General features: G+C 39.1%; 1 protein-coding gene across 5 annotated transcripts in view; it reads left to right on the forward strand.

The window, feature by feature from the left end:
- The window catches only part of cadm1a (cell adhesion molecule 1a), a 479,781-nt gene that overhangs the window by 302,212 nt on the left and 161,691 nt on the right, over nucleotides 1-15,878 (forward strand). For 4 of the 5 annotated variants that reach the window (XM_004551218.5, XM_004551221.6, XM_004551220.4 and 1 more), the window contains exon 2: nucleotides 8,682-8,699. The exons of the other annotated variant lie outside the window; for it this stretch is intronic. In XM_004551218.5, the coding sequence (XP_004551275.1) occupies nucleotides 8,682-8,699 (18 nt within the window). The remainder of the gene's footprint in view (nucleotides 1-8,681; nucleotides 8,700-15,878) is intronic. 5 annotated transcript variants of the gene reach the window in all.

Here is a 15,878-nt window from a genome sequence, read left to right on the forward strand (position 1 = left end):
CAACCCTTCATAGAATAACTTCAGCCTTTTGGCATTCAGTCCCAAACGCATTGGCAACTGTATCAAATTCTTTGTTAACAAAAGAACGGTTTCTGAAATTCAGGTGTAGGTACCTGGCATGAAAAGGCAAGGGTTAATGTAACATTAGAAAGCTATAGTTTTCAGAAACTTGCAATTACATCATACTCTCAGTGTGAATCACCTGCGCTATATTATTATCCATTTTATGGCAGCTGGGTGGATATTGAGACAATAGCAGCTCTCATGAAATGAAGCTTATCCACATTTGAGCGCTGCTTTTGTCCTACATTCCCAGTGCTAAGTGTACACAATTTACCAGATGGTACTGTAAACACACTTCACAATGTAAAATTTCTCTCATAAAAAGGGCCCTTGATGCATAATGTTACACTCTTAAACACTAAGCTATATTACTTTTCCTCATTTTTCTGGCTGCTCTTATCGTTCATGAAAATGCAGGCCTATCTATTCAAAGTCATACGATGCACAAGGCTGCGCATTCATCCACCACCCATGACTTGGTGAATGGCGAGAAAGCATAAGGATTGGGGGGAGTTGGGGACATTACCCTAGGCTTCCTTTTTTTCCCCCTGCACCCTGAGGACACAGCCATTGGTAGTGGAGGGAGGGAGGTTTCTCAGCCTTATCAGCAGACTAGCACCCAGTGCTCTAATCACCAGGTCCCAGAGACAGCCGGAGGTAAAGGGTGAGTGGATGGATGAGCAACATCCAAGGAGAGAAAAAAAAAGGGTGGAAGGAGAGAAGGGAAGGGGAGAAAAAAAAGCTATGTTTATACCTCTTAGGTTACAGCAAATGACAGCTGCTTTCCAGTTCAATGCATAACTGAGTAGAAATCCTTTTGGTGAGAAGAGACAAGTGCAGATTTTGTCCCACAGCACAATGTCAGCAGTGAAATATAGACACTTTGCAGTTGCATCACAAGTCTCTTTGCAAAGATTGCAGGTGCCATCTTGAAAGCATTTCAAAAAGAAGGGCCCTAAAACGATGACTGCTGTATGAGTCAATGTCAATTAAATCATGTTAGCTTGAGTTTATAATCTGCCATCGACTCTTACTTTCCTTACTTGTATGTGAGACAGACAGCCTGTGGGTTATTTTAGAGGTTGTGTTCCAAATGGGGTGAACAGGGTATGAAATTGCAAACCAAGATGTTCAGGTTGATAAATGGCTTTTCAGAGACCTCGGCAATGCACGGTGTCCTGTAGGTGTAGTGCATTTGACAGTTATCTGTCGCTGTCAGTCCACTTCCATCATTGTATCTGTTTATCTTGGCACCATTCTGCTCAGAGTCAAGTGTTGGCATCATATGTCTTGTCTTGTTGCTAGCTTACGATTGTGTGAGCGGATCTGCAGTGCTGGATTTTTGTGTTTCAAGTGATTATTTGAACCGGATGAATTGAGAGTCAACATCACACGTTGTAAAACAAATGAATTTACCCTGTGAGAAACTTTTGGTGAAAAGGACGCTATCTTTGAATGTGGTATTCAGTTAATTAATCTGTCCTTGGAGTCTAAATTGAACACAGACAAAAGCCCAGCTTCCGGGCTTGCCGCAATTGTACAATCTCTGATGGAGTTGCCGCTGAGACTGTACAAAAGGTACAAACCTATACTGTATATCTGAACTGATGTGTATGCCACTACGTGAACAAGTACTCTAAATTAAGTCTTTAGTTTCTGTTTGTAACTGGCCTTCAGATTAAGTCATAGAAGTGCGATATGGTCCTTCTATCTATGAGATAGTATAATATCTTTCAAGCTTCCAAAACTGAAAGAAATCACAGTGCTCAGTTTAAACTCTGGTCACATTTTGACACATTTGGGATTGTGGTTTGGGTTTGTTAAACACTCCTTGGCGAACGAGAATATTCTTAATTTCCTTTGATTGTTTATTAGTATTTTTTTGCTTCTTGTGGATTGGCTGTGGAGGAAATGTTGTTTTTGAACCATAAATTTGACAGCCAATCGCATGGATTCGGATCAAGGTCTTGTCTTTTCTTCGAGCTCCTATCTCCCTTTGATGCAAAAGTTTAGTTGTATTTCATACGTCATGGTTTTCTTTTAAAAAAGGCTTTGGGGACCGTAACATATTTGGGCACTCACTGAGCCCTAGAACCTCTCTCACCCTGAGTGAGAATCACACCCCCAGACCAAAACAATTTAAAATTATGTAGAATGATTACAGCGCTATCATAGAAACAGTTAAAGAAACCATGACTATCAGTATTGAGTGGGGAGCAGGTCATGAAGACCTCAAATGGAAGGAAAGTGGTCATGGAGATTTAAAACAAATGTAAAACCATGAATTACAGCCCTACAACACTTCTGAAGGACAAAATTAGGTAATGTTCTTCAATTTTACTTCATCAGCAGAATTCCTTCTGGTAGCATACTTTGCCAAGTCTCACTGAGTTTGAAATACAATAAGGAAGTGCTATAGGCAGTAAATTACACTTTAATATTTGATCAAAAAGCTTTGAAGGCACTCGAGTCCAGGTGTGGTTGCAACCCCTAAACTCATTGTGATAGAGCACATAGTGTTCCATTCTCCACACTTGATTTAGTGCTGTGACTGGTTTAAAAGAAAGACAATAGGATTGGTGGTATTGATAATTAGTTTTTAATGTGGCACACTCATCATGTCCAATTTCATGCCCCTTAGGCAGCTGATCGCAGATTTAATCAACACATTATTGCTTGCTATACTGACTGGAGGGAGGGTTTCTGCCTGTATGTGTGTGTGTGTGTGTGTTTAGGTGGTGGTAGGAGTGTGAAGGGGATAGAGCATTAGTATGTTTGTGTGATTGAGGAGCGAGCGAGGGAGGCTGTCAGCATGTGCATCCATCCCAGCAACGTCCCTCTTTGATAGACATTGAATGTGTGTTCCAGGCCATTAACCAAGAGCCACGTTTGAAGATGACGGGGTTGGAAGCTTGCGGTTGTGCTGCGTCGAAGGAAACTGTTGTTATTTTGTTTCCAGTGAACAGTAGTGTCCAGGCCTCCCTCACTTGGTGAATGCAGATGAAAGCCTGCCTGTTACAGTTTTGGTTTTTAGGGTTTTTTATTAGACTACTCTTATAACACCTAGGATTTTATATTTACCTGCTTTACAACTGCAGCGTACAGTGTATATATGTTATATGGTATTTTTAGAGGCACCCACAATATGTATTCTGCATTAAAATTGTATTTTAATGGCAACAATTGTATTTTTTTTCTTTTGATTATGAAATTGCGATATCAGTTTTTTGGGCAGTTGATCAGATGATCAGAACCAAAATTTTTAGTGTGGAATATATTGTGACATTTTTGTGAGATTATTAAAGATATCACAGATTTAATTCCTAAAAGTCCTGGTGATACTTCACCCTTTTTCCTGACATTGTCAGATTTTTTCCCCCCCTGACCATCCTATTAGAACGCTCCTTGTTACGTCCCATAAATTGGTCTACAGCATGAGGGGTGTAGCACTTAAAGGGTCCTGGTAAAACTAAGAGTCAGAAAGACACATTCTTGACAAAATTTTGATTACCGTAAATAGTCAGTTAAGCCAGTAGACACATCAAAAACTGAAACAAAAGAACAGCAAATCCCCAACATTGGTCAAGAAAATGGCTGAATTTAAAGATCACCCCTGTAGCTCACAACTTTGCCAAACTACTGTTGGAGAGGTCTTTTCTGGAGCCTTTTGAGTGAGTAGTAACATGTAAGTAGGAAGAAGTAAAAAAGGACACTCTAGAGCTAGACCTTTTAACGTGGCACACCCACTGAGAAGTCAGAGTCGGATATATATCCTTGCTAAAGCCAGCTACTATTTGACCAGTAAGATGTGATGGTAACTGATAGGCTGGTGGTGGGAAATGAAGATACTGACCACTGGATGACCTGTGGACTTGGTTGAACATGATTTTTTCACTAACATGAAGGCTAGTGACTTGTTGCAGGTGACTTCAATACTAAGCTAATTACATTAGCTAAAAAAAGTATTCGACCGGCAGAATAAAAACAAATGTGGCACAGTTCTGCCATCAGCTGTCCTTTGTGTTTCCACACAGTCATTGTATGCACCGTGTCTATTTTACATTTTTACATAGAATTTAGTTTTCAAGTTTTAAACTTGAAACTCTTCTCAGCCTTAACTGGTCATGGCACATTGCTCCCACTCCCTGAGCCTGCTTCTGCTGTAGCCTTCTTCAGATGGGAGTTTTTCCTTCCCACTCTTGCCAAGTGCTTCCTCAAAGGGAGTCGATGTTTGTTTGGGTTTCTCTCTATTTTTGTAGGGTCTTCCTCTCAATATATAAAGCAGCTTAAGGGAACAGTTGTTATTGTTATGTTGTGCTGTATTGGAAAAACAAAAGAAAAATACTTGATGATTGTGCTCATCCAATGGATAGTTGGCTAGTCATTTCCCACCTCTGGCCTATCAGTTATTAGGACTTCTCATTGGTAACATTAGTAACATTAGTAACTGGCTTTAGCAAAGATACTGCCTCTTTTCAACACTTGTTGCTGCTCCATATTTTAGAGTCATAACACTCTTGGTGACTAATTTACTTGTCAGTTTGATGAGAGAAAATATCAGGTTAGTCTAGTAGTCTAAATGTCAATTCATTAGGAAAATGCATTTTACAACTACCTGCAACTAAGATTGGTGCTGCAACTGCAGCTAGTGGTATCTTAGCATGCTACAAACAATGTTAACTGGTTGTATTATTTGTCTTTGAAAACCGCTAGTCTTTGATTTCATTTATTTTCTGCTGTGTTTTACGTGCATCTATTTGAAAGAGTGAGTGTAAACACAAAAAACTATTTTATTTCATGTGCTGGAATGTGCAGAAAATAGGTTTAAATGTTAAACAAATTTCTTCCAGTCAGAGAATGTTGCATATAATTTAATGTTTGCTTGAAGTTAAAAGATTAAAACTAATAAAACGAGTTTTAAAAAGAGACTTTTCATTTTATTACATTTTATATGATAGATTATGCAGAAAAGAGATTATGAATTGGGCTGAAAGAGCTATTGCCTTATTACCTATTTAGGGGATAAATCATGTTTTAAAAAGTAACTAATTACTTTTGAAAATAAGTAATCAGTAAAAGTAACAGGATTACTTTTTTCTGGTAGTAATCAATAATTTGTTACTGATTACTTTTTTCAAGTAACTTGACCAACACTGATTATGAGAATGTAAATAATTAGCTTAACCAACTAGTGATGGTAGCTGTGTTTTCCTAAAAACATTGGGGGTCTGTAGGCCTGTAAAATGTAGAAAGTAATCACAATGAAAACCCTACATTTGACTGAAAATAGTACAAAGAAAAATATGTTAAAAATTGAAAAATGTTCAATCGTTTTTGAATTTTATTTTGATGAGCAGAACTATAAAAACAAAATCACTTCTGTGTGACAGCTGCTAAGAATTCACAAGTTGCTCTTGACCACCACTCTCTGCAAGCAGACCATAATAAGTTGTCAGGCTGCACAGTGAGTACAGAGAAAGGGGAAGAGGCAGAAAATCAGACAACTGGAGCCAGAAAGAGTAGTGGCAGTGTTTATCTTGAACTACTTAACTCCCTGGCTCTGAGTCAAATGTAGAGAGAGACATTGGGAGATAGTGGAGGCCTTCATTAAATGCAGCTCAGGCCCTGGTGAAACCCTGGTTAATGTCCCTATCATCTCTGGAGTGGTCCAGCATCCAGCTCTCTGTCCAAATGACTCATGTTTAATGCATCTGTGCAGCGCTTGTCATTTAACCTCACCTCCGGAGGTTGTGGGTTGAGGTGGGACGGCGAAGGCTCCCGCAAGGCCCACAAGGGGCAAAGCGCCATGCAGTTATTCTTTACCCGCTCTCCATTTGCTTAACATGGGGAGAGCTGCTCCATGTCTCCCCTATTGCTGGGTAATCTCCCCAGAACTAACCCCCACCCCGTCGCACTGCATGAACCTGAACTCAAGGGTGGTCTGGCTTGAATATGTGGCTCTCTGAAGAACTCTGTTACTCCCATCCTAGTGTGCTGAATGTTTAAACAGGATACACCTGAGACTTTAACTTAACAGTCAGCTCTTTTGCTGGACCATGTATAGCAGCGGTCCTCAACCCCCGGGCCTCGGACCGGTACCGGTCCCGTGAGTCGTTTGGTACCGGGCCGCGAGCGTTGAGGCTCAGGTGTGAAATGTATAGTTTTCAGGGTTTTTATTGGTTTTCAGCGTTATTTTGTTATCGTTTTTATCGTTAACTTGGTTTTCCTGGGTCTTTTCACGTGTTTTATGAATAAATCTACTAGTTTTATTTTGTTGTATTTATCCGCGACACCTTAAAGGCTGTCCGTGAAAATAATGTCGGGCATAAACCGGTCCGTGGCGCGAAAAAGGTTGGGGACCGCTGATGTATAGCGTTGGTTAAACACTTTGATAAAAGCTACCAATGAGGAGTTTTTACTACCAATTTTACTAGTTTATGAAATTTATTACGCCATTGCATGACACATCTTACTCCCTTTGATTTTTTTCATCATCACGTTAAGCTCATAAATAAACCTGTCCAGATAATTACAGTCCACAAAAAGACTCACCAACATACATCTTTACCACCGGCAAAGCTGTGTAACGGGATATAAGAGAGCTGATTTTGTTTTTGAGCATTTTCCTCTTATTTTCCCCGCTTACATGCGAAGACAGGCTCTCCTTCTAAACACTCCTTCTCTCTCACTTGCACACACCCACTCAATCTCTGCCTCGCTTTCTTGATCTGGATAATGGTAATTAGAATATCACCATGATTGAAATTTGGCAAAAGTTGAAGAGGAAATAGGTTTTCTAATCAAAAGCTGCCTCATAGCTGGAATCCTGATGCTTACTTGGCTGAAAAATGTTCCTCAACGATGGGGGCCTAAACGGATGCCAGACTGTATACTGATGGCCAACTCTGCTCTTTTTCTACTGATGTCCCCGCTGAGGCTGATATAGCTGATCATGCTGGTTTACATTTATTTATTTTAAAAGTGGGTGTTTTTCTCTAATCTTTGAACGGGCCCACCATAAGTGACATATTTAGTTTCTTAGCTGAATGAGAGCAATAGCTTTTATTATAAAATTATGTTTTTGGCACAGTCTTTGGCGGTTAAAAAGTACATACATCAAAATACATGCATATATGCATAGATAAACGTACCGCAATACAGCAAAAGTCTTAAGCCACCCTTCTTTGCTTTTTTGAAAAGGGAAAAAATGCATGCAAAAATGTATTGAAAGGTGCAAACATACAGTGAAACACAGTATACAAGGCAATTGTAACAAGCTCGAAAGTCAATATTTGTTGCATAGTTGCATACATTTTTACAAACTCCCCAGCACCACTGGCTGAAATGCAACCCCAAACCTCAGCCATACTTTGCAGATGGCTGTGGGCACTCACTGATGTACCTCTCTCCTGACCTCGTCCTTCATTTCTGTATTGGCAATGATTTGAACCAACAAATTCAGATTCATTACTCCATACGACTGATTTTAGTCCAGTTCTTGTGTAATTTGGCATACCTCTACCTTTTCTCCCTGTTTCCTTTGCTTAAGAATCGCTTCTTGAAAACCATCCTTGCACTGAGGTTTCAGTGAGCAGTAGTTGGATTAACTGAAGGTCCAGATGTATCTCTCAGGTTCTGTGTCAGGTCTTCGTTGGATTTTTTTTTTAAAATTTCTTAAAGACATGACTTTCAGGTACTGTTTGTAAGATGTGTGTTTTTAAGCCTTGCTAATTCTTCTTTTACATCTACTAATCTAACTTTTTTCCCGTGCACACCTATGCCAGGTTTTCAGCTAATAACTCTTTAGGAATCACCTTGTTGTTGCAAAAATACAATTTTTTGCCTGTCAAACTGTGCTACCTTTGCCATTTTCCATACATTCAATTGAGAACATTGGTGTTATTTCACATTGTTTGCAGAAATGTTTGGGGAGTGCACTGGTTGGGTGCATTTTTAATGTTTGAATGACTATTAAAAATACAAGAAAGTCTGATTCCTTGGACCTGAAATATAAAGAAACAGGGGTCTCAAACATGCACTGTAGTAGATCTAGCTTTTATGAGAATGTCTTTTTCTCTCCATAGAACAAAAATAAGAACCTAGCATGTTATAAAATGATATAGTTTGGTTAATTTGTAGAAAAGACAGAAAAATGTGTTTGTGCATGGGATTATGTGCTCGACTGTTTCTTGGCTGGGAGCTGGAGCTTCCTGGATGTTCTGCCGGTTGCTTGGCAAACTCACACCGTTGCCTATGATGTAATTCCTTTCTAAATACGGTATTATTCTAATCTGATTCAATCCATATTTCAGTCCTTTAACCAGTAAAAGGTAAAAGCTGTGCTATTTGTATGGCATAGCTAAGAGCTTTGTTCAGTGACTGTATAATGTTTTTAAAAATGCTGTTTTTAATTTTTAATTTTCTTGTTAAAACGCTGAAAAAGCATGATTGTTGTTTCCCTTTGGATTCTTACCTTATTTGTCCTGTACTGTACTTGCATGCACCTTTATGCACTGGCAAATCAACTTTGAATGAGGTTTTAAACGCTAATCTCCCTTTCTGTTTCTCCCCACTGCTTCTCCTCTTCCCACCTACTGTACCCTCCTCCACAAACACAGGAGCTGCACAGGACCCAGGTAAGCCTCCCCCACATCTCCTTTCCTTCTCCTGACCACAACCTCCCACCATATTCGAGCTTTTGTTTCATTTCAAATACATGCTTCCTCTTTCATCTCGTATTTTTGCACTGTGTGTCAAATCTGCAGTCTTTCTCTCAGCATCTCTCAAGCTCACATTTTGATTTTTGTCTACCTCACCATTGCGAACTCATGCTGCTGTCATTGATGCTGATGTCTTCTGTCGCTTACCGGCATTCTAAGTAGCACTAGCTTGAGCAACTTAGTACACACTGCACAGAGAGAGAGTTCAATGATCCGAAGGGTCTTATTTCAACAATATTTTTTTTCAAAATGAAAGAAAAAGCATTTAAAATTAAAGCTTTTGGGAGGGAAAAAATTGGACTTTGCAGTTTTGCTGTTCTACATTTGTACACACAGACAGTGCATTTATGTCGCAGACTGCTAGTGGCAGTGATTTAAAAATGATAAGAGGATATAGCTTTCACTACTTTGGTATTACATTTCATTGTTGCATTGTCGTAATTACCTATTAAGCTTTCATTCAGGAGATAATGATGTTGCCTTTCAAATCAAATGTGTGTAATCATATTCTTATTAATTTTACATGCGAGCTGGAGTGTTACAATTATTTTGGGAGAGAAAGAGACGAGTACAGAAGGTGAAAGGTGTGGCTGTTGACAGCAAACCACAACCACAGCGTGTGTTTGTCTGTGTGTGTGTCTTTGTCAGTAGAGATTTGATAGTTTCTTCCAAACTGAAAAATCCAGAAAGGAGTTGTTTTTGGAAAACGTGCTCAGAGGTGCATGTTACGCTGTTTTAGAGCAACCTGTGTGATCTGTTTTTCCTCTGTAGCCTCTGGTAACGACATCTTAACCCCATATATCGTGGTAAGGTCTGGGGTAAGTCTTCGAGATGATAATGATGATGATTATGGGAGATTTTTTGTGCTGTTTGTTTGTCTGTATTTCCGTCATCAGCAAGACTGTACAAAAACTCAGCCTGGATTTTATGAGGTGGAATATGGGCAAAAGAAGAACCCATTAAATTCTAATGATCCGGCTCACACTCTTGAAACTTGCAAAAAAGGCAATAAGCATTAGCTTTACTGGATCTCTTGTAGTTATTATTATGATTGTGATTTCAAATGCCTTGAGCTGTGAAAAACAGGAATTTCCATCCTATTATGTTTACTACCACGTTCTTCCTCTATACATTTCTTTAATTTCATTAAATACAAACCTGTTTCTTTCTTTCTTCTCATTTTGAAGCCAAAAACCTTAGAATGTAATTAGGTTCACCCATTGGCTCAGACTGACTCACACAGATTGCGATATGCCTACAGTCTGTCTGTATTTATAAGTCAAACAGTAATTATTTGCAACCCTTCACCAATCTGTCTCAGAGTAATTGCAGTCAGTCCGTGTCAGGCCTCGATTACTTGGAGACAGTTTGTCTCTAACCAGGTGACCTGTCCAATCACCTCGTGATCTAAAATGGATATCCAGAGGTTGGGATTGTTGCCTTCCCAACCTCTAGGAAACCAGCTGGTTGCTGCAAGCTCTCGCAATCAGTCATCGGGCGCAAAAATTAAATGCACCGATTTCTCGTTGTTCCATCCAAGTCGAATTGTGCCACCACTTAATATACAGATTTCAAATTGCAGCATTTGAGTTTTAGCAAAAATATTCTGTCTGCTGTGAACAAAAACTCCAGCAACAACTATCTGATGTACAAGCAAATAATTTAACAGCTGCTCCGCTGAATGAGAAAAGTGAGTAATGTTGGGTATTAAGGCAAACCTGCAGAGCTCCATCCGGCGGTACTTATTGTTGTTTAAGGTCTCTGAGTGATTTAGGCGGCTTAGACTGCAACTGGACGGTGATGCTTTTCAGACAACATCTAGCTTTCTTTGACATTTTAATGTCCCCGACTTGCTTTCTTAAAAAGTGTTTATGTATTATGTATTACACCATCATATCGACACACTGTGCTATATAATCATTTTGGTGTCCTGACTTATCAGGGCATGAAAGCTGCTCCAACTAATACTGTAAGGCTAAAAGAATATACTACATTATGACATGAGGATGAACTGTCCTCTGTTCCTTCCTTGCTTTGCTTCAGCTATTCCTTTTAAAACATAGTGGCTTTTACTCAGCAATAATTGGGGTTTAGTGCAAAAATCGCCACCTTTCCAACAAAAAATTATGCTGCATATCATGCCATGCTGCCTCTCTTAACGTCTTCACTCCTCCTCTCACCATCTCTCCTCTACCAAGCCTTTTAATCCAATTAGCAATGCCAGTGACAGTTATTTATATGTACATGAATTAGAATTGAAGAGCAGGAGATCCTCCCTAGGGGCTGATTGGACGGAGCCCAGTCCTTCACAGGCCTGTTCTCGGTCACAAACCTGTCCGGTTGCCACCAAGCAGTGGTGGTCTCTCAGCTTATCACATACAAAGCAGCGACAAAAACTCATTGCAACATGCATTGCAAATGACAGTTACCCGTTACCTTGGACTTTATTGTGAAAACCAAATCAGTGGGTACTTTTTATCCCCAGCACAGAAAGACTTTGACCGTGTTGTTTCATCTTTTTTAGTGTTTTCTAAAACCGTCACAATTTAAGAAATATTTGACACATTCAAATTGGGACACTCTAATAAGCTGTCTTCTCGGTGTTCAGGTTCATCTTAGATCTATGTTTCTGTTGCATTCCATTGCGTGGACTGAAATAGTGGGAGTGCCAAATGAGTGTGTAAGCTGCCAAATCTGGCTCGCTTACCCTTTTGAACTATTTGCCAATGATTGCAGTACTTCAGAGGGGTAGAAAAAGGCATGTCACAGTGCTGCCAGCCTTATCCTTTAAAGATTTTAAGGTTTTAACAACACGTTTGAAATACAGTTTTAGAAATTTCTAAATTTACATTCATTAGCAATGCCACTTTAAGTCCAGCAGTACAAACATTAATGTTTGCAGTTATAAATTAAGAGTTGTTGGCCTGCAAAGTCACTTTAACATTCCATTTGTAAAATTATTCACTTTTGGTTAATTATGAGTCTATTAAAGAACTCAATAAATGTGCCAGATGGCTTTTTTTTGGCTTAAATTAATACAAAATTAACTCTAGGACTGCTTTATTTTAGCTTTTGGAATAAGTGCTCTCATTGTGCTTCTGTTTTCTACAACAAATTATACTGAAATAAAATGTAAAAGGAGCAACAAGATGGAAAATGAGTGACCAAAAATAGAGGACTGGATTTATTTTAGGCTTGTATGATTAAGCCGGTGTTTAAGGCATGTGATTAAATTCAAGATGTCTGTGAAGTAAAATAATATAGCTTAGTTCACAGCCCAAGAATAAATATCAAATTCAAAAAAGAAAGAAGGAAAAAAGAGATGACACAAGTTGAGACAGTTGGCGCACTATTAATAATAGCTCATGGAGATGTGCTCTACTGCCTTTCCTAAGCGAAGCATGCGGATACCGTTCAGCTCAAAGTTCTCATCATGTCGAAGTGCTTTAACTTTGTTGATTTTATACAAACTAAAATATGAATCAGTCAGTAGAGAACATCCCATCTGCATTCAACATGGCTACAATCTTAAGTCTATAAAAAAATGACATAATTTCAAGGTTTGAAAAGTGAAAACAATGACAACAAGCCTTAAACTAACAAATGGCCAGTAGGGGAAAATCCTCTGGTTGGGAAAATGTAATCTGGTTACACTGAAGTAAAAAAAATCATTTGAAGTTTTTTTTAATGATCTCAGTTATTAGTTTAATTTCTTGTTGAATTCTAGGTAATGTTCATGCTGTAAATTATATCCCATTAAAGGATCATAAAGTAGGGTTTGCTATAGGGCGAGCCTACCATTGTGACCACATGTCTCTCAGATGGTCACACAGGCCTAGAGACTGGTCAGTGAGAAAAAAATGTGTTTTCCCCTGACGGTTAGATGTGGTTGCTGGTAGTTGCTAGGAGAAATTAGTACCCTCCCAAAGATTGGCCATTGTTTGCATGAACGGCACTGACTTGTCTGCTAACACTCGCCTTTTATTCTCTGAGCTATAGTGAACCTCGAGCAAAGTGCTTGCCTTTTACGTTCTGTTTTAGGTTTGTGTTTGACTATAGCTCGGATAGTACGGGTGAGTGTTTGCATACAAGTCGGCGTCTTTCATGCAAACTATAAGCGGCCACCTCTAGTGACCAAAGCAATCATAAGGAAGTTTTTGGTACATTACCATATACCATTTAACCTAGCAATCCCCAGCAACCATTTGCCAATGGGTCAGGGAACACCTGTGGTTTAACCAATCTCTTGTCCTGGGTGACTTAGACCTAACATGAGCATGTTTTTCCATTCAAGAGTTGATTCAACTGTTAAAGTACTTCTCAGCTTTTCAAAATATTCTCAACCAAAGAAGGAGGAGAAATAATAGTAGCATCAGCTAAATCACTGACACATTTTTATTTTTGTTTACTGGAGTAAACCAGTACTAAAAAGAATAACGTTTTCACAGACTTGAGAACAAGAAAAACATTTCTTGTTGTCAGAGGTCATGGTGTTTTCTTAGTTTACCCACCACTACAGACAAGAGTTCTTTTTACCTGCAATGGGGACTCGCGTATTTGTTCTGTGCGCCAATCAATAGAATGGAAGACGTGCGAGGACAGAGGTGGGCTGAGGGACAGCAGTTAAACAGAAGGAGTCTTATCCATGTGTGCACAGACGGGCTCTTTGAACACATACAAGCATGCATTTGCACCTTTGCAGCCCCATATACACACAAACACGTCGAGTACAGCTCAGATTAATGACTGAATCAATCACACGCATACAGTGTTTGCTTGTCATCCTGTATGCTTTCCTTTTATAAGACAATTTCAATTTCCCAGGCTACTGAAGCTCTATCAGCGTTTCCACAGAATATGTATTCAGCAAGGTCATCTCTCACTGCACCAAGAAATTTCCCTGCCACGAGGATGTGTCTTTGCTGTTGAAATGTCAATAGTCCCCCAGTCGGATGCATTGCAATCTACATTTGTCAATACATGCTGCTTAGAGCCATACCATGAGCAAAGCATGCGGCTCATTCATTAAGTAAACCTTTTTTTTCCTTTTACTCAGGTTGATTCCTGTTGGCTCTGATTTATTCACTTACCGGTAATAAGCACACAAGGTCTGAATTTTATTCAAATGCTCAAGTGTTCATTTAAATTTTGGATTAGAAATTTTAGCGCTACAGAATGTCATATTTTTACCGTTTAGGTATTCCTAATTTAGAAAAGTAAAAATATAAGAATTCACCAGTGTATAGGAGGATTCAGTAGACATCATGCTGACTGCCATCTCTTGCCTTTTGGTAAATAAAATGACACCGACTCACTGATGCCAGTGGCCAGTATTTCTCTTTTGTGTCACTTTCAGTTTTGCGGTCGTTAAATGTTCAAAGATTGTGTGACGAAGGACAGAAGAACTTTGAAACAGCCTTGTTACTTTTTACAACAAAGATTTGTTTGTTCCCTTGGCACAAACTGGGTTATAAAGAACCACAATAAAAACAAGAAATACCACTGATACATTGTCGCACAAGTAATTGGTCAATTTATTAATACAATTCGTCTATTCAGCCGACAACAGTCCTCTCGGGGCAAACCAGAAACCAAATGATTCCCTCTGCGCAGCATTTGGTGACAGGGGAGGGGAAAAAAAGTCTTTTAACAGGAACAAACCGAACAGCAGAACCAGGCTCGGGGAGGGTGACCATCTGCCACAGCCAGTTGGGGTGAGGGTGAAGCAAAGAGAGGGAAAAGAAGAGCACAGAGAGACAACAAACGATACAATAGGAAGCACTCTGCAGGTTGGCGGGACCAGTAACAAGCTCTGGAGCCGGTATCATCCCAGATTATCACTGTTGGTGCATCCTTGCAAAAATATATCATTCAGACCTTTCAATTATAGATCCTAACACTGCCTCTGCATTATGCCAGGGAGAAGAGAATGTAATAAGATGTAAAGGGTAAGGGAACTGCATCCCATAAAAAAATTACAGCTCACACTGAGCATAGGTTAGACCCCCTGCTCTTGCCTGTACTAAGAGTAGGCACAGAGCTCAGTAAAACAGCTTTTATGGAGGCAGCTTCTTCTACGGTACTTGGAATAAACTAAAAAGGCTGAAGTTAAAAGTATAGGTTTCAACTTGCTGATGAATGTTGTTATTATTTAAAGATGAAGCTACAGTAGAGCAAGCAAAAAAGCCAACAGTATGTCTGTGTTGTTGTTCTGACCTTGTCTGCCTTTAATCTTAAATATCCAAAGTTATTGGGCCAGTCGATTTGATCATCTGCAGGATTGTGACCTTTATTACCTTTGAGGAAAACCTACAGATAAAGCAATAGCTCCCAAAATTAACATCAGAGATTTTGCACTTTGAGGTTTTAATAATAAATAATAATAATACATTTTATTTATAGGCGCCAAGCACAAGCACAAGAACAATAGCAACAATACAATATAATAAAACATAGCAAAATATAATTTAGACAAAAAAACAAGCATGAAAGTATAAAAGCTGAACAAGGTCAAAATGGACTAAAACAGAATCAGGTGTATACAATTCTGAATAGATGGGTTTTGAGAGGTGATTTAAAAGTGGTGAGAGAGTAGAGTTTTGCAAGCATAACGCAAGCCAACGCTCCAGCGTGGCCGCAACTGAAAAATTATTCATATATGACACACGTCTCAAACGTCAGAATGATAACAATGCATGCTTCCAGTGTTTTAGATGTCTGCTTGCTTTCTCTCCTCCCGCTTGAGTCAGACAACCCTTGCAGGGCTTTATTGTGATGTGATCTGATGTACTGAGAGCGTAATAAAATCTAAATGGTTGAACTTTGACCACAAACACGTCTTGATCGTTAAGGAAAATGGCACAGCTGTTTCAACTGTTTCATCTCCTAATTAATCTGTCATAATGCAGATACAATATCATGGCAGTGGCTGTTTAAAGTAATTATCTTTGACATTTTCAGATAAATAGACATTTGCCTTGTTGCTCACTATCACTACCTGATAAAAGAAACCGGTGATTGAACTTTAAGTTAGACAAATTGTGTGTAAAAAAAAAAAAAAAATCATGTGAGCAATATAACTGTCATAACCTCATC

Source organism: Maylandia zebra, linkage group LG10 (assembly GCF_041146795.1).
Source record: "Maylandia zebra isolate NMK-2024a linkage group LG10, Mzebra_GT3a, whole genome shotgun sequence".
In the NCBI taxonomy this organism is placed as follows: domain Eukaryota; kingdom Metazoa; phylum Chordata; class Actinopteri; order Cichliformes; family Cichlidae; genus Maylandia; species Maylandia zebra.